The sequence below is a fragment of the Scophthalmus maximus genome, chromosome 13 (genome assembly GCF_022379125.1).
Source record: "Scophthalmus maximus strain ysfricsl-2021 chromosome 13, ASM2237912v1, whole genome shotgun sequence".
NCBI lineage: Eukaryota > Metazoa > Chordata > Actinopteri > Pleuronectiformes > Scophthalmidae > Scophthalmus > Scophthalmus maximus.
This window is the reverse complement of record NC_061527.1, coordinates 15,529,202-15,554,369: the sequence shown is the minus strand read 5'-3', so window position 1 is coordinate 15,554,369 and position 25,168 is coordinate 15,529,202. Positions and strand designations below refer to the sequence as shown.

The 25,168-nt window shown below is 45.0% G+C and overlaps 1 protein-coding gene across 1 annotated transcript; it reads left to right on the top strand.

Annotated features, from left to right (window-relative positions):
* Nucleotides 1-1,781: 1,781 nt before the first annotated feature.
* On the top strand, nucleotides 1,782-21,546 carry colgalt2b (collagen beta(1-O)galactosyltransferase 2b). Its single transcript, XM_035648616.2, has 12 exons — nucleotides 1,782-2,117; nucleotides 13,788-13,898; nucleotides 14,000-14,117; nucleotides 14,702-14,836; nucleotides 14,929-15,133; nucleotides 15,709-15,828; nucleotides 16,172-16,245; nucleotides 16,570-16,676; nucleotides 17,178-17,310; nucleotides 17,598-17,725; nucleotides 17,814-18,020; nucleotides 20,358-21,546. The coding sequence occupies exons 1-12, from the start codon at nucleotides 1,879-1,881 to the stop codon at nucleotides 20,629-20,631; spliced, it is 1,851 nt and encodes a 616-aa protein (XP_035504509.1). The 5' UTR covers nucleotides 1,782-1,878; the 3' UTR covers nucleotides 20,632-21,546.
* The last annotated feature ends 3,622 nt before the right edge of the window (nucleotides 21,547-25,168 follow it).

The following is a 25,168-nucleotide window of genomic DNA, read 5'->3' as shown; positions in this document are numbered from 1 at the left end:
TTTTACCCTGAATTTGAATGCTAGAGTTGCTCTTTAAGCCATGCTTTCTCTACTTTCTGTGCAACCACAGTTTGACAAGCCCAAAAGGCTGGCAGCTCTTAAAACGCACATTTATCCCAAACAGAACTAAAACAAACGACATGGTTCTGCTCTGTCTGTCATCCATAGTCCGGTTACAGAGACAAATGGCTGCACACAACCAAAATTACAAAGCAGATGTTTTGCCAAGTTGGAAAAGGCGAGTGCGTGAGCCGTGGGAATAATGACAACGTATCGTAGACTGAGCGGGTGCTGGAGTCTGACACCGGGCCAAAAATGGTGAGGCTGTGTTTTGAAATCTGAACGGAGAGTGCCAAACACAAGAGGTGAAGTTATTGCCAGTCTAATTGTTTATTTATAAGCATTTTTCCCTTTCATTTCAGTCTGTGGGCCATAAACATTCACAGTCCAGGTTGACCAGAGTTTGGCCCTGTGACATGTCAGCCTCCTGTGCCCCTGAGCAAGTCCCAACAGGGACAGACTCCTCCTGTCAGCTGTGAACTGCTGATGATCCCGATCTCTGACCTGCGCTGTGGACAGCTGCGTTCAGGAGAACAAGCAAGGCTGCAGGTGTGTGTGTGTGTGTGTGTGTGTGTGTGTGTGTGTGTGTGTGTGAGTGTGGGGGAAGGCTGTGATTTTGTGGTGACTTCCTCCATGCTTTTACCCAAATTTGTGAAAGCACTAGAGGGAGCTAAGGATCATCATCATCATCATCCCCCTCTCCCTCTCGCTCCGTCTCCCCTCCACTGTGACTCTGAGCATCCAACAGCAGAGAACATGGCAGCGTTCGCTAATTACCTCAGCGGAGAGGGAAAACATTACCAGGTGGCAGAGATCCTAGATCCTCCTAAAATAAACAGAGCTCTGAGTCGAGACAGGGACACGAGTAAGCCGGCTTTGCTCGTCTGTCTGTGTGTGTCTGTCCCTGCACTATAATTAAAAGAGGTTACTGCGGGGTTACTGTAATCACACTGTAACACATTATAATAATAATAAAATAACACGGAGAGCGCGAACGACCAACTTCTGGAACTGGAGGTATATATTTGTGAACAATAACCCATAGACTTAATGATACAGCACTTCCACAGGGAATTTCTGAAGTTTGACCAGCCAGGGTTTTTGTCACCATGTGTGTGTTTTATTATGTCATATTGGTTTGGTACATTTTTTCCCCCCTGTCATGCAACAGTAAGATTTGTTGTTATGGTTCCATGGGTATTCAGTGTTTTAGGCCTCTGACAGTTTGTAGTAAATTCAGGTTGCAAATTGAATTCATGCACAGTTTTAGACCAAACATTTCCCTTTTATGTAAATCAGACTAACTTTTTTTTAAAAAGTACAGCTTTTGCAGCAGGCCTATTATGTTCATAAAACAGAGTCACAATGGAGGAAAAGGAATTGAAAAGTGCAGCAGGCTGATGTCGGAGCTGGTGACTTCATGGTCTCCAGCCTCCGGGTGCAGCATCCAGGAGGCTGGAGACCATGAAGGGCCTGGAAAAGAACGAAACATTCAGGAAGAAGTTGAGTTATGGAGGGAAAAAAACAGACATGGATGTTGGCTACACGTACAGGCTGAAGAGAGGCCCCATGTACTCCACTCCTTTGATAACTATTTTCTTCTATGATAACAATAAGGATTCTTCTTCTTCTTATTAACAGGAGACAGGCTGCGCACCACCACCAGTAGCCAGCAGGGGTGTGGGAGGGGCAGAAGAGGTGGGCAGCCCTCTCGTTATCCTCCTCTCCCCCTCCCTCTCCTCCCCCTCGTCCAGTCTCTCCCTGCACTCCGGGTTCCAGGGCCGGGAGAATCGCGGCGGAATCGTGGCAGACGCGAAGATGCGGGTGCTCGGGGCCGTGGGAGTCGCTGCGCTGCTGTGGGCGCTGCTGGCCGCGCTGGTGCCCGGCGGCGCGTCGGAGCTGGCGACGCTGGCGCAGGAGCAGGTCAAGCCCGAGTCCACCCTGCTGAGGCCAAAGGTGATGATCGCCCTGGTGGCTCGCAACGCGGAGCACAGCCTGCCACACTCCCTGGGCTGCATCGACCGGCTGGACTACCCGAAGGAGCGCATCGCGATCTGGTGAGCGGCGCGTAATACGGGGACGCAGCAGCAGCAGCAGTGAGGGGGGAACTTTTTTGGGGGGGGGGGGGTGATATTCTTATAGACTAAAACACAGATAATGTTGTGCAAACGTTTATGCGAGGAGAAGTACTTTTCAGATCCCGAAGCAGTGTTTGTTGACCTGCTCACAGGTCCTAAAGGTGTGTGTGTGTGTGTGTGGGTGTCTGCACACAGTGGACGGTGGTCTGCAGCTGGAGCGCGTTGCAATGAGAAGCAGCGTGTGTCCGCGTTTGATTATAATGACAGAACCTCGGTGTGTTTGGGTTCGTAGACCTGTTGCTGCGTTTTTTTTTTTTTTATTTACGATGCACTTACCTCGCGTGTCTGCCGGCATCCAAATTGCACACTGTGTTGTGCGTAAAGATGAAAGAGCTGCTGAGCACGTTCGGGTGAAGTGCTCAAACCCTTAATCACGGCTGCCTCCATCTGATTCAGCACAAACCTGCGGAAACGGGCCTTTTAAAACAGCAGGCCTGGCAGGTACGGGAGGTGGGGGTTGGGCAGGGCTAAGGGGGGCTCACACACACCAGGTACGGGTCCTGTTGTTGGTGGTGTGTGTTTAGTGTCAGGATAATATAAAGTGAGGCTGTTAAAGAGGGATCCCTGCAGGTGGAGGGATGAAAGGAGACACTGAGTTGGTCTGACAGCAGGAGGGGGTGTGTGTGTGTGTGTGTGTGTGGGGGGGGGGGGGGGGGGTACATTCTTGGAAGTCATGTTTAAAGTGTGTGTGTGTGTGTGTGTGTGTGTGTGTGTGTGTGTGTGTGTGTGTGTGCCCGTGCCCGTGCCCGCGCAATGTCTGCACGTGTGTTGAATGTGAATCCGAGAGATCCCTGACTACATAGACCAGTGCACATTAGACATGTGAAGAATGTGAGACGGACGACATTACAGTCACATACATCACACGGTCGCAAAGCCCCTTTTCTCTTGGCCCTGGCATCCTTTTGTTTTGTTTCCCACCCTTCCCTTACTGAATGTCTTGATTTTTTGTTTGCAGAGTTACTGTCTGCTTCTGATCCAGAGACCCTCACCAAAACACACACACACACACACACACACACACACACGCACACACACACACACACACACACATATACTGGAGCACAGTGCCAGTGTGGCTGAGCTAACAGGGCTTTGTTAGTTGGTTTAACTAACAGAGGAAGGGCCCCATCAGTGAGGAGGGGGCGCCTCTCTCTGCCCCACAGTCACTGTGTATGTTTGAGGCAGATCATGCCAATGTGTCACACAAGTATGTTTGTGGTCACTGACATAGAAATGTATCATGAGAGAATTAAGACACACACTTAAACACACACACTCACACACACAGACACACACACACAACATTAAGTCCTGCATCCAACACATCAGCCTCTAACGTAGGGCTGTTTTAGATGCAATTCATTTTTTATTTCAGCAGAAAAAGTCTGTGGTATTTTCACCACTGTGGTGCACATAAAGTATTCTGATATTTATATCGCAGCAATGACTTAATCCACAGTTTGGTTTATATCCAGTGAGATTAAAAGTGAACACATATGTTGACATAAGCCATTTTAGCACACAGAGACATAATGTGGGGCTCGTCCAAGACGTCATTAAATAAGCAGATGAGAATAAGGACTTGTGAATAGTTATGCCTTAGTTTGTGGCGCTGTTTTGTTTGTGTGGTGATTATAATTTTGCAGGGGGAAAAAGAGAGTGCCAGTTTGAAACAGTGGAAATATTGAAAACGTTGTTAATGATGTTTCTCTGTGTGAAAATAATCTTCATTGGCCTTTTGTGGTCTAATTGGTTAAGAAAACTCTTACTTTTTTACTCACCATAACTAAAGCAGCCCCAAATTATAAGTCAGCTCTCAAAAAAAGCATGTATCCTTGTTAGAGCATTTTTACAATGTATTACATGAGCAGCAATTCCATGTATAGTTAGATGAATACAGTCAGATCATATTGGATATCTGAAGAAAGGGGACTGGGGACGAGCTCTGAAACCCCTTCGTGAATAAATGAGTAAATCTACCGCTGACTTAATGACTTTAACATTGCTGCAGAAGAAAGATTATTTAATGGCATTTCTGACTTTATTCGATAGTGGTAAGAAGCTCGGAGAAACAGAGAGCGGAATGACGTGAGGCGGGGGTCTGCAGCTGGACTCACGCTAAAGACTTTGTGGTTACGTGATACATAACTTCACCAGTAAAGCAGCCACATTGCTCCACTTTACTACCGTCCACAGCTCGTCTGCATAGATCGAGAACCGTCAAATATACCGTCAAAGTACGCGGGAAAGTATCAAGCATATGTAAATCATACCTGCCGTGTCTGGCTGTGAAGCTCCAGTGTTTGGTGCGGGGACACAATGTTCCTGAAAATGATCTCCTTTCTGGAGCTTCGGCTTGAGCACAACAGAGGTTTGTTTTTCCGTCCTCATCTTTCCTACTCATTTCAAACATGTAGTTCATTGGAGACAGAAGAAGGTGGAGTAGAGGGGAAGGATGCAAATGATTAAATATGATCGGGGTGGTTGTCTCTTTACTGTTCTCCCCGTTCACGACCAGAATTATACTCCGACTTGCCTTGTATGCGTGTTTGTACTTCATCTGCTGTTGTGAGACACATCGCTAAAGAGAAACAGTAAGAGGCAGAGTTTAACACAATCAGTCAAAACTGAAAGAAGGTTTATGGGGACGGACAGATGGAGGACGTTTAGCAGTTAGCTGTTCTGAAGATGTGGGGAGGACCAAAAGTTTCCAGCCTGAGTCTGTTCACAGGATGATCTGCACTGATCGGCCAGCCAGGGCATGTCTCCTCCGCCCTGTTCCCTCAGCTGTGACTCACGCCCACAGTTGGGACGGTCTGTAAAATGTGGTCTTTTAGCAGTTTCCCCTCTGCAAGTGGGCAGGGGTCCGACTGAGAAGTGGCAGAGCAGTGACAAAGACTCTCACCCTGCTGTTAAGAAATGAAAGAATGCAAGAAAGAGGGAGGGGGGGGGGGTGGTCGAGCAAAGAGAAGGTGGTCAACATGCTGGGAAAATTACCCAGAGGGCAGTTAACACTTTGGTTAATCTGCATTCCCACAGCAGCTTGACCAGAGCTGCTTCCCTCTTTCCACTTCATCTGTCCTAACAGGAAAACAATGGGCTAGAAGACACTGCATCTGTCGTTGTTATGTTTGAGTCTGACAAAATTGTTAGAGAAAGGAACCATGGATTTAGAGAATGACCATAGTGTGACTGAGTCAGGTTTGGATCCGACCTGTTCAGCTTTACCTGTTTGTAATGTATATGTTGAGTTTGTGCGAGTGTTAATGTGTTGTTTTTTTTTTGACACCAGATGAACAGAGTAGGCAAAGCAGGCGATTGCCTGGAGGGCAGAGGCCTCCCCCAAGAACGACTGATTACCTAAGTCAAGGACAACGACAATTTTGTGAGAGTCCTCTTTAATTCTATGATTGGCCGTGTACAGGAGACTGCAACAACACCATGGTCAGAAACTCCCTGACTAGGCCCCCGATTTGATGTCGGGCCCCCCAGGTCCCTTCAGGTCCCTTGAAATGCCCCAAGCTAAGCTAAGTTAGCTTAGCTTAGCATAGCATGAAGACTAGATACAAGAGGACGGTTAAATAACTGGCTTGTTGTATGAGTAAAATGTACAACTTGTGGTATTAAGGTTGGTTTTGTGCTTTTGTGCACCTGGAATCTTGGCATCACTGGGAGGTTGCCAGGCAACCAGTTGAGGGGACAGGAAATATTTTTTCCCCCAAATGTCAAATTATTTCTTATGACACACTGATTCTTTGAATATTAGAGACAGGGGCCAAAGTAACAGGGTTATTCATGCTTCGAGTCCTCGTGGAGGTCAGAATTCAGCAGCTTTTATTATTTGCTAGTTAACTGTTGATTTTTTCCACCTTGCCGTCAGGAGTCGACATACTAATGTTGCTGGGGAACAGCTTCAAAGGAAAGCAAGGAGGATTTCATATAGGCAGTGAACTTTGTGTTTGTCTTAACATCTGCGGCACAATGCAGACGAGCCTCTCGGCTCGACCGCTCCTGTGGGGAAGTGCTTCCCCTGGCGCTGGGCTGGGGGCCGAGAGAATCTGTGGACTTGACAGAGACAGACTGCACCCTGAAGAGGAGGATGTCTTCCCTTTCTCACTTTTAGATTTATATTTACTCCTTTTTGATATAACCACTTATCCTGTATTTAGAACTGTCATGAGCTTTTTTGTCAGTGTCCATCGTGATAAACACTTTTACTCATTGCTACAAAGCAAGTGGATAACTTTTAACAACCATATTATTTCCTAGTTCATGAATAGGACACCATTTGACCCTGTTGCACCCAAGGCCCTGTTGCACGTTGCACGCTGTACACAACCATTTACATCCACTTTTGCGCAGCACATCAGGGTACTGATGTCGCACTAAGGTTTGCAGATAAATGTGACATAATTAGTGTCACACACGCCTGCATCTTCACAACCTGAAACCAAAAAGTGAGTTTGACGACATACATGTCTGTGGCTCCATTTTTTGTCGGACGCTGCCATGTTTGGTGAAACTCTCAGGAAACTAGAGAAAGAAAAGTTTTGCTGATTGGAGATAATTGCAAGGCTGCTAAATAAATGGGGAGTAGCCGACTTTTTCGTCAATTGAAGTCACGATGCGATCGCGACATCATGACATCCTGGTAGGAATGATTATTCAGTATTTTAGAGGAGAAGAAAATGTGACGACTCAAACCTCAACTGATTGTGAGTTTTGCCATGTCGAATAGTTGGCCTTGGGTTCCACACTTTCCCCTGTGCCAGGTGTGTGTTGCCCCAGAGCCCATTTCTCTGTGGGAATGGAATCATAAATTGTTCCTGGCTTTGTCACGTAGGGAGTTTAGCCAATTTAGGGAAATAGTTGTCCAAATGTATGGAATAAATTAGGATGGGGTAGGCTTTTTGTATTATCTTGTGCAGACAACATTGGCATTTGTGAATGATTAGTAGCATGGGCTTTTGGTGTGTGTCAATATGTATTAGATCACAGTATTGGCACTGTGGCCTGAACTGTGTGGCTTTGATTATCGACAAGGTTCTGGAGTTTAAGGCACAAGCACGTGTGTCTCTTCTCACAAACGCTTGTGTGTTGTGTGTATTAGATGGTTATGTGTATCTTTGAATGCTATTGCACCAATAATGGATGTGTGTTTCTACTCTGCTTCTCTGACTCAGACCTGGTTTTCCATTCATTTTTCCAATGACCCCGTAAGGCCATGAGCGAGTCAGAACTTCCATGTATAGGGTGACAGCTCGGCCACAATCATCCAGTCAGTATCACCTGAGGTGATCGGCACTCTCATCCAGTGCATGGGAAACTGTGAAGTCTTTGAACATCTGCTCAGGTATTTGATATATATGCAGGATGTTTTTTTCAGATTAGCAGCTCAAACTCACAAAAGCAAAGAGAGGTGGCTGAATCCTTTTTTTCTTCTTCTGGAGAACACAGTTTGCTTTGAAAGTGGGATAATCTGCAAGTAATGTTGAACCCACTTCCTAAAAAATGTATATAGCCACCCACGTCCTCACCCATTAGAATTCTCATCAAAGCCGCCGACTCGTATACAGACACGACTAGTTCAAATCATGTCTCCGATTCATGCCAAAATTATAATTCAAATCAAACAGCCAGAGCACATCTGGCAGTGCCTTGTCGCCACTCTGCTGTGAGAAGATGCAAAAAACATCTGGAGTGTGTCCTGCCTCTATCTGATGTTCTTAAACATGAGTGCTCGTCACAATGAAGGAGTCACACGGTGCAATGGTGTGGCCCAGTGGTGCGAAGAAGACCAGCAGGTATGTGGCCTATGGTTAGTGTCATACTGCTCTCATAGCTGCAGGGAGTAAATAATGCGATCTGTACTCGCCCTGCACCCAGACACGAGCATCCAACTCTCTGTGGAGCTGAAGCGATGCAGCTGAGGATGTCGTTTCCTGCCAGCAACCCTTATCTAATTATCCCTGCAGCAAGAAGGTATTCATAGGAAAAGTTTCTCTGCAGAGCTGACAATCTGTTCCATCAACTGAAGTAAACTAAGAGAATTGACTTACTCTCCCTCTCTCCCTCTCCCTCCCTGGAGTGGAGTTGGACTTGGCCTGGGACTACGAATTCTTGCTTAGATGCCCCATGTGTTCCCGCACACTTCCAACAGTATTGTCAGAGCTCGGCAGCGAGGCAATGATAGAGTTGGCAAAAACTGACACGGAATGGCATCCCTTGGTCTGGGGCGCTCTCATCTGGGGAGGAGGGGGTTTGGAAAGAGATTAGATAAAATAGACGTGGAGACAGTGAGGAAGAGGAAGAAACAGGTCCACGGTTTTCAACGTCTTCATGAACAGTGGAGTATTCATTAGAGAGACTGACGCTCATGTTCTCATAGTGGAAATATAAATTTAGCACCATCCATTTGTATTTGCGTGCGTGTGCGTGCGTGTGCGTGCGCGTGTGTGTGCGTGTGTGCGCGTGTGTACGTGTGTGTGTGTGTGTGTGTGTGCGTGTGTGCGTGTGTGTGTGTGTGTGTGTATATGATCAATTTCACTGCCTAACCACTGTGCTGCCGCTCCCACAATCCCTCTCTGTTTCTCATTTGCCGCCACTTCCCTGACATCTTTCACATTTGCTCTTTCACAATCAGAATGTGTTGCACATGAGTTGCATTATGAGTAAATAGTTGCTACAAACTACACTGAGAACGATTTTGGTGCTTAGTGCCAAAAAAAATCTAATAAAACACAGGAAGAGTGTTAAAGAGAATTGGATACTGCTCAATCTCCAGTGATCCTCTGCTGTACAACTCAATCACCTGCCACACAAATAAGCCTTTGAACAGTTTAAAAAAATATTATGTCAACTGTAAACAGTCGTTGGTAGGGATATTTTATTTGTCGGTACTTTTTCTACAGGTGCTGGTTGAAGAGCTCTGGGTTGTTTTTTGACTCCTGTATATTTATTTATTCCTGTATCTGCACAGATAACTTTTTTAATCATCTCGTTTCAGCTCATATCTTGACGAGTGACTGCATATTCATACTGGGTCGGGGAGGTGAAAGGCCGTACAGAGCAGGGTTACAGGTTTCTCATCGCGTCTCCTACCAACAGTCAACACTGTTTTTTTTAATATTTAACCGAGATCAACATCTGTGCCTATTACACTTCTGTGCAAGCCCGTCAGCCTTGGCCACTTTTGTTGACCCTGAGAGTCATGAGGAATTTCAGTCAGGAGGTCCCGTCTCACCGCCCCTCCTCCCACCCTCCCACCTACTCCTCTTGTTCCCTTTTCCCCCTCCATCTCTCTACCCATCTCCCCCCTCCTCTCTCTCCTTTGCCCTGCTGGGCCAACAAGATGCCTGCAGCCACGTCAGCCTGCAGACGATACGACCAGGTCCACATACACACGCTAGCATAGATATTTTGTTTTAAAGGCATCTATGCTCGGGTCTGAAAGAGGCATTATTGCTTCCTTAATTATATGCAGCACCGGGTCATTATTGGAAGTGATATGAGATAGTTTATTGAATCAACAGTCAGCTGACACTGGCCCGACGGGACCTTTCAGGCCTGTGTTTACCTAAGTGGGCCAGTCTAAGAGACACGCCTCTGTGTTTAAGGCCAGATGTCAGCCCTCAGTTAATCGCCTCCTCGACACACTCGCTGTTATCTGAGACACTTTTCTGTGGAGGACAACCCGACCGGGTGGGAGGGAGAGGGGCAGAGAGAGTAGTGAAGGGTTGATAATCACGCTAGGTGATGGAGATGCTGGTGAGACCAATGTATTATACTGCAGACAAAACCGAAAAGGTCTCACAGCAACATTGAAACTTTTAGCATATATACAAATTCATGGTAATGCCATGAATATGAGCATTCCTAAATCAATTTTGGTACAAAAATGTAACTTTTCTCACGATTGAGAAGTGATAATCTGTCATTTTGTTCCATCATTATCTGATCTGTAATGTCGCTATAATATTCTACTCCGGCTGCTGCAGCACTGAAATGGACGAGTGCAAGATGTTGTGCATTGATCGACTACAGGTGACATGAGGGACTGACACTAGTGTTATAAGTGGGTGAAAGGACAGATGCTCCAGTGCACTGAGATTAGATAATACAGGGAGAATAAAGAGACGATCTATTAGGCGATAGAGAGAGGGAGGAAAGGAGTGTGTAGGTGAGGCCTGAGCAAACATGTGTTGTCCAGATGCTGATCATAAAGACAGGAAGGGGGAGAGGAAGCCCAACCCCCGAGGTGCAGCCTACTGTAAACTTCAAAATAGGGATGAGGAGACACAGCATGAGGCAAGAAAGAAGGCTAGACAGGTTCGGAGGGATGAGGAGGGGGGTGTAAGCCCGATATCTGTGCAGATATCACAGAGCTACATTAACCTCATATCTCAGATTCTTTTCGATTTTAGGCTCCGAAATCTTCATAATCCTGTAGTTTCAGAGACATTTTGTCAGGATCTGCGAAGGCTCCTTTACGAGGGGTCACTGGACAGTGTGGTTCAGCTGCAGTGGGTGAAGGTATGAAATTGAGGAGAAGGAGCACATGTTGTCGCCCGAAGAAAGGCAGATGTGTCCGAAAAAATGAAATGAGACGGAGTAGAGGATGTCCCGTGAAAGGGGGGCTTCACTCCAGGCTGTTTGCATGTCTGTGCTTTGCCTAATGAAACGTGTAGGAGACCCGCAAGCAGAACCCTGCCTTTGTTTCACTCTTTTATCGCATACACATTCGGGTATGAATGCTCCCCTGTGGTAAACATCATTTGGTTTCACATTTCCAGAAATCATAAGGCATGCACAGATGTAATGTTGGTAATGGAAAATCACACAGTGTGCTCAGCGTCCGGAGTGCTCACGGAGCCTGGGCAGTGGGAGGGGCGGACTTGAAAGATGTGAAAAACAAGAGCCAGTAAGCATCTCTGTTACTGAAGACAGCGTGTATCATCCTCCTTTTTATAAATCTGCAGATTTGTGTTTTATCCATAACAGCCACAAATCCAATGCTTCCCCTTTATTGGTAAAATCTGCAGATTTATTGGAGTAATGTTCCCACGTTTTTCGTCCTTCACCATTCCTGAGACACGCACACTCTGCTCTTTCGTAGACAACAACCTCTACCGACCGATCACTTCTGCCGAGAAGAGCCTGTAAAAAATACGCAAAAGAATCCCGGCGAGATTTTTCTTTCTTCTGATTTTGGTCGGCTGGACAAAAGGCGTCATTATCATTTTAGTGTGTTTTGTGTAAAATAAAGTCAGCTGGATTTATTTTATACGTTTGAAGGGTTAATGAGCTGGAATTCGTTAAAGGTACGTTTTTAATTGATGAGAACATTGTGGAACAATTGTGCTCATTTTCCGTTTATGTTTAGTGGTAAAATAAAGTGAAGTAAAACACAAAGCCTCTTTTAACCCTCTCTTCTTCCCTTTATCCCACACTCTCTCTTTCTGTCTCTTATGCTCATAAATACATGCACACAGGTGTGTGTATTCCCATTCCCCTATACACAGTGTACTGTATGTTCCCACATACTGTACCGTCATATTAAATCTCTGTGTGCAGCTGAGTTTGTGATTGGGAGATGACATGTTGGAACACATCTATGTCCCTGGGCGATGTGCAGTTTAGCGGTTGCAGAAGCATGTAAACGTATGAGCAGATCTACTCATTACCAGCAAGTCAGGTGTTTCTGTGCCTTTCCAGCCGGCGATAATAAAAACAACGGCTACTCATCAAGGGTGGCTGGTTCCTTTATGACTCTCGGGGCGGTTATGCCTTAATACACTCACTTTGACACACACAGTCAAGCAAATGTATTTAAAAATGTTAAAACCACCACAATAAACGTCAGTGGAACTGCCGGGAAACAAACATTCCCCAGACACAAAAATGTCCATAGGTCTCGTAAAACACCTGCAAGTGTAGGCATGTGGGGACACACACACACACACACACACACACACACACACACACACTTTTAAAATTATTGACCACCTCCTTCAGGCTTCTCCAGCCGCTGATTATGTTGGATGAAGAATGTATCTTTCTGACTGGAGATGACTGAGATTCCACGAGAGCTCAGCATCTTCCTGACTAATCCTTGTGCGCAACACAAGACTGTGCATGCATGTGTTCTTTGAGCCGCGTGTTTGTGTGATTTTATAGGCATCTATATGTGTGTCTTTAAAAAGACAACAGGTGTCTCTGTGTTTGTATTTGTGCTAAATATGGGTGAATGGAGAGAGCGACACTGTTATCTTCTCTGCTTAACCTGCAATTATGAAAAATATGAGAACATAACAGAAGTGTGTGTGTGTGTGTGCGTGCGTGTGTGTGAGTGTGTCTGTGTGGCGTATGCGTGTGTGTGTGTCTGCTCAGTCAGTTTAAAATTGGGTGTGATTTTGGAGAGAGTACAGCAAGGAATATTACAGCAAGCAGTGGAAAACTCCATCTCTAAGTGTGTGTGTGTGTGTGTGTGTGTGTGTGTGTGTGCGTGTGCACATATTCAAGTACAAGGTTCTGCTGCACATTCTGTTGACCTTTCCTCCCTAAATGGAGATTTAAATGCAGAGAGAGGGAGAAACGGGTGATATTTAGTTTCCTGATTCTCCCAAATGTGTAAAAGCGATAGCAAACTGCGATGTGGGTCTTGTGTACAGTTTTATTTTCTCTCGTACAAGTTTTATTTATACACACACGTGCACACGCAATTCCGCCCACACAAACAGTAGCCACAGTGTCTTCTCCGAGGCAACTCTGGGAACCGAAGTGGAAATCTCTGTGAAGAAAAAGCAAACCGCAGGAGTGACAAACAAGCTGCTGCGACTCTGCTAAAGCTTTACACTGACATCATTTGCTTACAGTTGTGTGTGTGTATGTGTGTGTGTGTGTGTGTGTGTGTGTGTGTGTGTGTGTGTGTGTGTGTGTGTGTGTGTGTGTGTATTTGTGCATGTGTGTGTTAGTAAACTGGTGTGTTGTCAGTCAACTTTTGTCATATGTTGGTGTCAAGTTGTTTGCACATTGTGAATCAATATTCATCTTCATCCAGCCTGAGTTCGTTTGCGTCCGTGAAGCCTCTGCACTGGAGCTCATCACGTGCTTATGTCCCGCACCCACAATTGTTAAAAAAGTGACAGCCAGTCTCTGAAGGAGGATTATTTTTACCCAGAGTGCCTCAGAGTAATGTCTGTCAGCACTGGGACTTTTCCGACTTAAGCTTGAAGCTTGGCAGCACTGAGGCGGCCTGTTGTAACACGAGACAGTAATTAGACAAATCTGAGAGAAGCACCAGCGTCTTCTTTCATAGCATGCCGTCTGAATATCATGGCTCAGGGTCCCAGCCTCTTACCTGTTTACCTCAAGCCTAAAGCACTATTTAGAACTTTCCACATTAACCTCCGACCCCTAACCCTTTTTTTATAAATCGTGTTTTGGTATTATGCGACTGTGATAGGAAGAGGTTGCTGCCCAAACACGGCCGTTAAAGTTTTCAGGAAAGTAGCTGTGACTGTTCTGCGGTCGCGTGGTCGGTTGTCTGCTTCGTTTGAATGACATCCTCTGTTGTCTGTGTTCCAGGGCGGCAACGGACCATAATGTGGACAACACCACTGCCATGTTGAGAGAATGGCTGAAGAGAGCCCAGAGTGTCTACCACTACGTGGAGTGGAGACCCATGGACGAGCCGAGGTCAGAGTCCGTCTCTCTCTCTCTCTTGATTTGTTTCCTCACACAATTCCTGTTTCTCAATAGGATGGTGAAGATGATTGAAGTTTCCGTTTTTAAATCAGGGCCTATACAGACGAGTGGGGTCCAAAGCACTGGCCCCCCTCCAGGTTCAACCATGTGATGAAGCTGAGACAGGCGGCGCTGAAGACTGCGCGTGAACGATGGGCCGACTACATATTGGTAAGATATTGATACGCTTCTATTGGGGTGTAAATATGCAAACATGTGTCCAGAAATTGACCATTTATTGCAAATGGTTGCAAAGTTAGATCAAGAACAAAATAGTGAGCACTGCTTTTTGAGGGATCCCTTGAGCAGAGTTTTGCTGTGAGGACCGATACACTCACACTAAATATCAAAGGAGACACATAATGTTTTTTTCTGTTTTCTCCCCTTTCCTCTAGTGTGTTATAGGGTTTTTTTTGTCAATGTAAAAGGTCTGCAAAGTTAAAAAGCCAAAAGTCTGTGGTTGAGGGAGCTCAACCACGGACAGAAAAACACTGCTCCTAACCTCAATAAACAAAGTTTGAAAAAGAGAAACACTGCTCCTGAAGCCCATGGAACGCCTCGCCAGTAGTCAGAGACTTCCATAAGACGGTGCCATCCTCACCATTTTACGGAAGTGTATGAGTCATATCTAGCGGCTTAGTCTGGCGTGTCTCCAACAAAGCTGGGTAAAGCGAGAGCGAGAGAACTTTTAGTTATAGAATTTGCTATAACTATATGCCCAGTGCGTGACCAGTGACTTGTACTCCTGTGCACAGTTTGTCGACAGCGACAACCTGCTGACGAACCCTCGTGTGCTGAACCTGATGATGGCTGAGAACTTGACCCTGGTGGCTCCTATGTTAGAGTCTCGCTCTCTCTACTCCAACTTCTGGTGCGGCATCACCCCACAGGTACAGTTTAAACTGTGGATTCATCCACCTGTCCACGCGTCAGTTAGATAGTATTGCTTCAGCGTGCCGTTCTCCTCCCTACTCTCCGTCAGGGCTACTATAAACGAACCCAGGACTACCAGCCCATCAGGGAGTGGAAGCGACTCGGCTGCTACCCTGTTCCCATGGTGCACAGCACCTTCCTTTTAGACCTGCGTCGAGAATCCAGCAGGGCCCTGACCTTCTACCCCCCTCACCCAGATTACAGCTGGGCATTCGATGACATCATGGTGTTCGCTTTCTCCGCGCGTCAAACAGGTCAGATTGAAAACGTCTGCTCACAACAACCTGCCGGATGTTTACCTGGGATGTAAATGCCTCATGAGAGCCTTACTCTGACCAAGTCAGTGACTTCAGTAAGTCCTGGAGTGCGACCTGGTTTTTAATCAGCGTTTGTGCTGCACTTCGATTTTTTTGTCTGTTTGATACACGTGTCGGATTAAGGCAGGGGAGTGAGTTCAGCGATAAATGGATCAATATGTGTCCTGACTGTGCATGTGGCTGTTTATAGGTGTGCAACAATGTGTGTGTGATGTGAGTAATCGTCCACTGGGAACAAACAGCACTATTAAGCCATTAGTTGCAAAGAGTGTTTGGCATATTCCCTCCAACCCAGTAAACAGTTGACTCTGAGACTATAAATACGAGTGAGCCCATGTGAGAATACAACAGGAGAATCTCTACAAGATTCATTTATTAGTTTAATCATTTATTCGACCTTTTTTTTTGGGGGGGGGGGGTCCATACTCCTATCACACACTGGGCTTCACATTGTCCCGACTCAAACGCTTCTGTCCCTGGCGGAGCTGAACAAAAAGACTTTGTGTTCCCAGGTGTGCAGATGTATGTGTGTAACAGAGAACACTACGGGTTTCTGCCCGTCCCGCTCAAGGCACAGCAGAATGTGGAAGAGGAAAAAGAGAGTTTCATACACACAATCACCGAGGCTTTGAGTGAGTACACGCGTACACACATTTTCAAGATGTAACTCTCTGTCATTCCTTGATTACTTTACCTCTCAGATTTGTTTCTGTGTCGTCTTGACCTCCACGACCCTCCTTGATTGCATCCTGTCAGCTCTCTTTAACCCCCCCCCCCCCCCCCCCCCCCACTGTCTCTCTATCCCCCCACCCCCCTCATTTTATTCTCCCCCTTTGGCCTCCTGCCACGGTCTTCTCTCTGCTCCGATTATAAATAAAGTTAAACCACCGCCACAATCCAGAAGAAAATGTAGTAATTCTCTAATCCTGTTTTTACTGATCTAACCTTTCGCCTCCCTCGTCTCTGTGTCAACAGTTGAAAACGACATTGAGCCCTCTGAGCACCTGTACTCTTCACCATCACCGCAGGACACGATAGGCTTTGACAAAGTGAGTTATGAGTGTGCAGGCTCTGCCTGGAGGAACAGGAGCTCACAGCAACGTCTGTGTGTCTGTATATTTACCGTTTATAAGCAACGACTCCCTCCTGTTTTTGCCTCCGTTTGCTTCCTTTTCTAACGTTTCCAACTTCTCCTGCTCTATCCGTAGCCCTTACCCTCACATCGTACCTCTCTGATCTTTTCTATTTTTACAGATACAAAAAAAAAAATGTACTGGAATTAGGAATATACAAATACAATCAGGCTTCAGAGCAAAGGGAAATATTTTCTCTCCTATGAACATGTTTCCATTTCTTTCTGTTTGAATCTTTAGATTTTCCTGATCAACCTTAAGCGCCGGCTGGACAGAAGAACCCGGATGTTAAAATCAATGGCCTCACTGGGTCTACAGGCGACGCTGACAGACGCAGTGGATGGCAAGTAGGTCACAGACACACAACCCTGCGTGCGCTGAGCACTGATTTAATCCTGGAGAAAGATCTCCTTATACTTTCTGCGATGAAGACGTTTGAAGCTGATTATATTCTGCACATAACAGTGACACTTTTCTATCTTTTGTCTCCGCTCCCAGTGTGTCAGCTGAGATTATGCTCGGTCTCAGTCTCATGTCTCCTCAGTTGCTAGTCTCCTTACTGACATCTATACTTCATTTATCCAAACATCCTGTCTAAACAGAGATTCGGTGTTTGCAGTTATAATCTTGATTTACTTTCCCCCCTTGGCTCTTACTTTAATCCACTTTTGAGAATCTTGTAATCCTCCTTCTGGGTTTATTTTGTCTGGCAACATGTATCTCTTCTTGCAGCTTGCCTGGTTTGACTTTCCTTTTATACTAATGGTCCAACTCAGCTGCGTGATGAGTGTGTTGATGAATTGAAGACTCTCTTCTTCTTACTAATACCACTTCTCCACCTCTCTAAGGGCTCTGAATACATCCCAGTTGCAGGCATTGGGAATAGAGATGATGCCGGGCTACAAGGATCCTTACTCTGGTCGAGTCCTGACCAGAGGGGAGATTGGTTGCTTCCTTAGCCATCACTCGATATGGACACAGGTGAGGGAGGAGACATCTAATGCATTAAAAGGAGGATCCCATGATAGCACAGATCCAAACAGCCAGGTCCACGGTCGCTGTTCTGGAGCTGACTCTGACCTCTGAACAACTAAGTATATTGTACTGAATACAAAATAAGGATTTGCAAAGCATCTTCTATGTTTGCCCGTGTGCGGCAATTTAGGGAACGCAAGATAATGGGAAAGAGAGGGACACAAACGAGCAGCAGCACAAAACCACAGGGGGTCTAACCTCTGCTGTTTGTCTTCTGTCGCTCTGATCACCAGATGATAGAGCGCGGCCTCCAGAAGGTTCTTGTTTTAGAGGACGATGTGAGGTTCGAGCCCTGGTTCAAGCGGCGGCTAAAGGCCATAATGGGCGACATCGATAAGGCCCAGCTGGACTGGGACCTCATGTAATAGCACACACCCAAACTATTTACACACACACCCACAAACCTGCGTTAAGCCCCACCAACACACTCTTCTCTGTGTCTTCCCCAGCTATGTTGGACGTAAGCGCATGCAGGTGATGCAGCCGGAGCAGTCGGTGGAAGGTGTGAACAACCTGGTTGCGGCCGACTACTCCTACTGGACCCTCGGCTACGCGCTTTCGCAGCAAGGGGCCAGGAAGTTGTTGGCCACAAAGCCGCTCACGAAGATGCTGCCTGTCGACGAGTACCTGCCAGTCATGTTCAACAAACACCCCAAGTCAGTCCAAACCTCAGTTTTTTCTATGATTTGAAATCATAGTGCTGCTTTTTTATTCAAGGCATATAGTGCACTAAACCATAAACTACATAAATAGGTCTTACTGCATGATGATTGTTCACAAACTCAGACACTTTTGGACTGTCTGGTTCGTGAACAAACAAGCAAATATTTACTAAGGACCAAAAAAAGATGATTGCAGGTGCACTGCACACTTACATAAGAAACTAGGAAACTCCACAATTAGAATAAACCTGAAGATGCAAGGAAATAAAATATAAATTTAGAGAAATGAACGCATGCATGCATGGAACCTGTGCATGTACAAAAAAAGAGGCTCTCGGGCAATAAACCAGTGCAGAAATACGAGAGGATCTACTGTACAGTAATTATCTTAACATAGACACAAACATACATGTTCACGGACCCTTTGACTTTTTAGACTCTGGGACACTGTGTAGATTCCTAGTTTGTGCTCTGGTGGTTGACCACAACCTCCATCCTTTAAAATCCTAGTTATGCTCCCTTATACAGAATGCCCTATTCTTGTATCCTTGTTCCCTCTCTCCTTCCCCCTGATTATGTTCCCTTTTCTTTAGTTTTTTTCTTCCTCTGCACCATCCCCCTCTTCTCCTCCTTCTTCTGAGCTCCCTCAGACACAGGGCATGGATTGTTCCTGGGGTTCAGTGGGTGCAGAGCTTTGCACAGGATACACAATGCTGTTTCTTTTCTACTTGGGGATTCCTGCTGTGCTGCGCTGTCCTCCACCTCCACCTCTACCTTCACCTCCTCTGTCCGTCCCATTTTGTCCTTTGACGCAGCTCTCCGCCTTTTCCTTGCTCTCCTCTCATTCTTCGCTTCTCTTTCTTTCTTTTTCTCACTCTCTTCGCCTTCCCTCACTCTTTTTCAGACCTCAATTTTTATTTTTTGCACACCTACTCCCTGTGTCACCCACTCCTCCTCCCCCTTCCGTCTCTCTCTTTGAGGAATTTGGGCCAGCACAGCTCTTCCTGCTGGTTGGAGAACGGGGACAGGATTCCCATTGATAGAGGCCTGAGCATGGGGGTGGGGTAGAGATGGACACTGTGCAAGTGTGTGCGTGTTACTATATAAATACTTGGATATGTGTGTCCAGTGTGTATTGTATAGATTACTATGTAAATACACAATGTGTGTGTTCAACAGTGGGAGAAGGTGAGCTCTTATAAAGGACAGAAATTGGAAATATGGACACAAATGTGAAAAACGTGGCAGGAAAACTTGGTAAAATGTGTTTAAATTATGAATATAATTATTTCCTTTTCGCAGAAGGAGACTTTGCTCTGTTACTAAACTCGGTGAAATGCTTCTTTTCTTAAGTTCCTGGTGTATCTCATTTGTTTTCTTTGGCTCAAAAACAGACAAAAGAGAAACCCAAATGCATGCATGCTTGGATGCTGTGTTCAAGTGTGTGTGCGTGTTTGTGTGTGTTGGTGAGAGGTCAGCGACTGTGAGCACTAATAAAGGTGAAAGTTTTCACTATCCCCACGGAGCACTTACAGGCTTTAAACAGGCGGTGAGACAGCAGGCGGTTGACCTCAGTGGTGACCTCTGTCTGCATGAGTGTGACTCCTCCAGGCTGACGTGTCACAGCCACTTGGCCGTCATTCCTCCCTCTGGCCCGGCTGCAGGCGGATGATGACGCCCTGATAGTAGAGTTCAGTGCTGTTCGCAGGGTCTCTCTATCATACATAGTGCCACAGTATATAGTGGTTTTTGCCATACTTTCATATGTTTTGATACCTTCTACTAATTTCTACTAACTCCTACTAACTATATTGTTTAGAGAAGCATTTTACTATTGTTCTCACTATCAATTAATCTGAAAATATGTTTTCTTGCAAATGCAAAATAATAATTTACCAGACTCAAGGTGATGTATTCATATTGCTCAGTTTGACCGCTTTACAATCTAAAAACTGAAGACATTCAGTTTACTATCATATGTGAAAAAAAAACAACCAAATACTCACATTTGAGAGGATGCGACCAGAGTTGGTTTGACCGATTGATCTGCTTGAGAAATTACTGAAATTATTAATCCATTATTAAAACTGTTCTATTCTAAAAAATAAAAGCTTATAAAATATGTAATGTTGTTATTTATATTTTTTAAAAATCAACAGCATATGAAGTAGTTCAAATTATCTTAAATTAACCTTCATCCCTTTGTGTACTGAAAATAAAATTTACAATTTGCTGTTACAATCTTCATCAAATTATGCCCAATATTTCCAAGATGTCTTAATCTTCTTTGTCTCACCTCCCCTCTCCCCGTCTCTCCCTAATCCCACGCAGCACTCAGTTCATGACGCACTTTGAGCCGCGGGACCTAAAGGCCTTCTCCGTTGAGCCGCTGCTCATCTATCCCACCCACTACACCGGAGAGCCGGGCTACATCAGCGACACGGAGACCTCCACCATCTGGGATGATGACGCCGTGGCAACAGACTGGGACCGGCAGCACGCGCGCAAGACGGCCCAGCAGGGTCACATCGGCACTGTGGCGCAGAACAGCGTCACCGGAGACTCGCCGCCTCCCGCCTCTCGGGCGTCGCGTGACGAACTCTGATGAAGAGCCCAGAGACTCATAGAGAGACAGAGACTTGTGTTTATGAATATACCGTGTACACAGTGAATGTCATGTGTACACACACTTGAAAGGAAATTTGAACTACAAGCCAAATATTCTACCTTGCATTTACACACACAAACACACACACACACACACACACACACACACACACACGCACACACTGGTATCGGATTGACATGTCAGTCTACTCTGCTGCCTGATGAGGGGACACTGAGGAGACAAAGGAAGAGGAAGAAGAGCAGAATCTAGGACGAGGGCCAGCCGGCCTTTGACAAAAGCTTTATTTATCCCCCATGTGCCCCTTCTGACGATGTGCGGTTTGGAGGTATGGCCTGAGAAAACTTAAGCAACACATGGAAGAAAACTCAATTTTCTGGACATGAAACATTCTCACAAATCAGTTTTACTATTGATTCAGAAGATCATTGTTATTTACAAAACTTACAAACTAAACATGTGTTTCTTACTGGACAGGGAATAAAGGAATCTAAATGCTGTCTGAAAACAACTCTGGAGTATGTGCGTGTCCGTTTGTGTTTGTCAGTGTGCACATGGGCATAAATATGTATATTTGTACGACTCATGGTGTTCAGCTATACACTGAGAGAACGGTCCTTTCTTTCCAAGCAGCAGGGCAGTAATGGATGTTATTAGGCCAAGCGTTTCTGTCATTGCAGTTATATCACCTGCACAGCGGGCTGGTTCCTTCTAGGAAGCATCTCAGAGCAGCAGTCATAAATAACATGTAGCCTGTAGGGTGTGTATGATGTACAGTGTCATCCACTTCGGTCCCCGGCCTTCCCATTTCATTTGTTTTATGTTTTCTAAAAACTGGATTATTGAAATCCCCCTGTCCTCGACACAGGCTGAACCAATAAAACAACTTCTCCATTTCTGTGTTTTCCCTCTGCAGCGTAAACTGACACAAATGTCGCCTATCCTCTTAGAGTAATTTGGATTATTATTGGATTAATGTGGCACTGCAGAGAGTTTGGAGACAAATGAAAAGATCCCAGGCCAGATTCAAAACCCAGGACGGCAAAGCAACAACAAGAAATGCACTGCACTCTGCGATGGGACTGGAATAGAGCCTTCATTAAGTGATGTATATTATTGTTTCACTGGCTGAATTGCGAGCATAAACTTGCTGCAACTGTTCCCACAACCTTCTGATAGTTCCTTGCATAGAGGACAGTGTTTTCCTTCCTTGAACCTCCTGAACCTCCTTCGTGGCGTTGCTCAAAAATGGTGGTAAAACATGAAAGGAGCTGCAATCTCCCAATAAATTCGGAGGCTTGAGCGGTGATCATGTACAGCTCTGTGGGTGTGTTGGCTCCCACTGTTCAGCCGGCTCAGCGAAATTCTGCTCAGTGTTTTATAGATCCTGTCTGCCGGGGGATCTGACAGGGAGGAGGATGGAGCGAGGGGGGAAACGGGCGTGTAGGGGAGTGTGAGCCGGGGCCAGAGGTGACGGTGAAGGTTACAGGGGATGTGGTGAGGCAGGAGATTAAAGAGACACAACAGTGTTGAAGGATTATTGGACCCAAAAACAAATCTATTTACATTTTAATATTATGCTCTTGGGTTCAGACAGTGTCATTGTCAATCTGGCTTCATGCAACAAAATTAATAATAGAATTATCATTGTCATTGTCGTGCTGAGATGTTAGTTCCATATGATTCTTCAAATGCACGTTTGCTTCCTAGGTTGCTGTCCCTTTCCAACGCTGCAGTGCGAAGAGAGAGTTTAGGCTGCTATCTGCAGGTCATGTGTGGAATGGCAACTGGGTTGGAGGAGTCTTTACGATGCCTGTCGAATTATCCACTTCATATAATCGAATACACTATAGTTTTTACTATAGTATCATTAGCTACAGGCTGTCATCAAATAAAAGTAATGTAATAGGTTGTAAAATATCACTCACACACACACACACACACACACACACTATTATATAAGGCAGATGAAGCGGTGACTGGAACCAGTTGTTAAGGAGCAAGTTGGTGCATTTGAGCTGCAAAACAAATTGGAAAATGTGGGTTTTTTTGCATTCATATACAGCGGACTCCTTCTTAATTAAATATTATTATTATTGTATATGTACTTCTATACAAATACAGAATTTGAAAAAAAACAGGAATTTGTGGCTCACTGTGGCAAATCCTAAATGTGTCTGGATTGGAAAAGACAGAACTGAGAAATCGGAAAAAACAAAGACTTCCAATGGTCGAGTCTGTACACAGCTGCTGTGTGGATTTAGCAGTTGCACATCTTTCCTCCTTCTCCTCCTTCTATTATGGCTGTGAATCACAGCCATAATAGAAGTGATACTCAGTAATACAGAGCAGTGCTGGTGTTTTATGGAGGGATTCTGCACTCAGGTAAGAGAAATGTCACAGTATCTGATACAAAATTGCCATTTTCTTACTTAAATGTCACTTAACTCCGTTTGTGAGAGAAATTATTTGCTACAGGGCTGCTGATGATTAAATATTGACCTACAGTGTCTTTGTCAATAATAAGTTAGTCCTGGGAGCTGGAGAGGAGAAGATGCCTGACCTAGATTCATGCACACACACACACACACACACACACACACACACACACACACACACACACACACGTGTCAATGTATGAGGAAAGTCATGCATGCATGCTTTTACGTTTCTATGACATTGTGTACGTGGGTGGCATAGTAGTGAAGCGGATGTCCTCCTCTTCCTCTTGGTACTCCGGTTTCCCCTTCAGTCCAGAGACATGCTGGTGACTCTCAATTGCCCATGGGAGTCTTTTCTAAATCAAAGTCAAGTAACTGCAGTTTATTAAACACCGCCATGAAGCTGACTGTACTGAGGTTTTATTACTGTAAATCTATGCCTGTCATGTAATTGTTCAATTTTACATGTGATATGTTTACAGCAATAATCCTAACATCACTTGACTGGATTGATTATTTTTTTGGAAAGCCTGTGATGCTTGACACATATCTTAACTGATAATTGAATGCGTGCACGTATTATGCAAATTGAATACATGTAAATGCTTTCCCCGTCAGAAGGAACAGTGTGAATTGTTAGTGTTACTGGGAAGGATTGCAATACCAATAAGAAAAAGTGACATTGTTGCGTAAGTGGGTGAAATGCGTCAGTGATGCTGTGCTGAAGAAACTGGCAGTGACTCACACACACATTTACATACGCTCACAATCTGCACATGTACAAATACGTCTGCATGTTTTTCCAAAAAATTGGGGAAGCAAAGAAAGAGAAGGAAATGGACAAAAGCTAACATTGTTCTTAAAACACTTGCAGTGCCTCTGCCTCCTCGTCTCCTTTTTAATTTAAAAATTCTCTTTTCTCTCGATCACTGATCCAGAGAAAGTGTCTGTTGTCTCCCTCTGTTCTCCTGCTCACGCTGATAATGACTAACTGTTCAGTGTCAACAAGAGCTCCCCAGACCTCCCAACAGTGACTCAATGAGAGAGGGTGTGTGTGTGTGTGTGTGTGTGTGTGTGCGTGTGAAGCAAGGGAGTGTAACACTGTCAGTACAGAAAAGGCCCTGGCTGCACTATAGCAACAATACTCATAGCTGATGGACAGACAGGAAAATATTATTAGTATAAACAGTCTTTTAATCGGATAGTATTCATGTTTACACCCATGATAATCTATAATAATCCCTGTCAAGGATAAAGTCCCCCCCAAAAAATGAAGAAACTAATTTTAGAGTTCATAGTGTGTTTGGTTCCTACAGTATGTTAACCAGCAGAGAGCAGTGTGGAGTTATGAAAGCGTAAACTGACAGACATTGTGCCATTATTAATTTATGTTCCAGTGTTTTGGCATATTGTTACTTCCACTTGAGTATTTCCACCCCCATACTTCTACTTTACCATACTTCAATGGTGAATAATGTCGGTACTTGTTTGACTGCAGCTGCTGCAATAGTTTCTCTTCAGATTAAGATTTACACACAGAACATTAAATGCACTTCTACAGTATATGATGCATTTTTATGAATCAAACAAGCCATCAATATACTACTGTAAACTGTCATTAGCATTAACTCCTTAATCCGTCACATTATCAAAATGCTGCTTACATAATAGTGCAATTGATTACGTAATACAGTAACTGACACTGGAAGAGGTTAGTCATTTTTAAAGGAGGAAAAGTTGTTTGTTGCAGGATTTTCTCTTGAGTAATTCATTTATTTTTCATTGAGATATTGTGTGTTTTTTCACTGTTTCCCTCTCATGTGCCAGCATCTATTTACTGCTCCAATTGTACGCTATTTGTTAATGTGTTCAGTTGAAAATGTCTCCTTTGTGTGAAGGAGAAAATGGGACTAAGAGAAAGACAGAGTTTCTGTTTGTTCTCAGCCAGAACGAAGGGATCTGTGATTGTATAGTGTGCATATGTGTGTGTTGTCACAGTTTGGAGAGCTTCACCTTCCCAGCTGTGTAAACTGCCGCACGCCACACTGTGACTGTGTCAGCACACTCGGACGGAG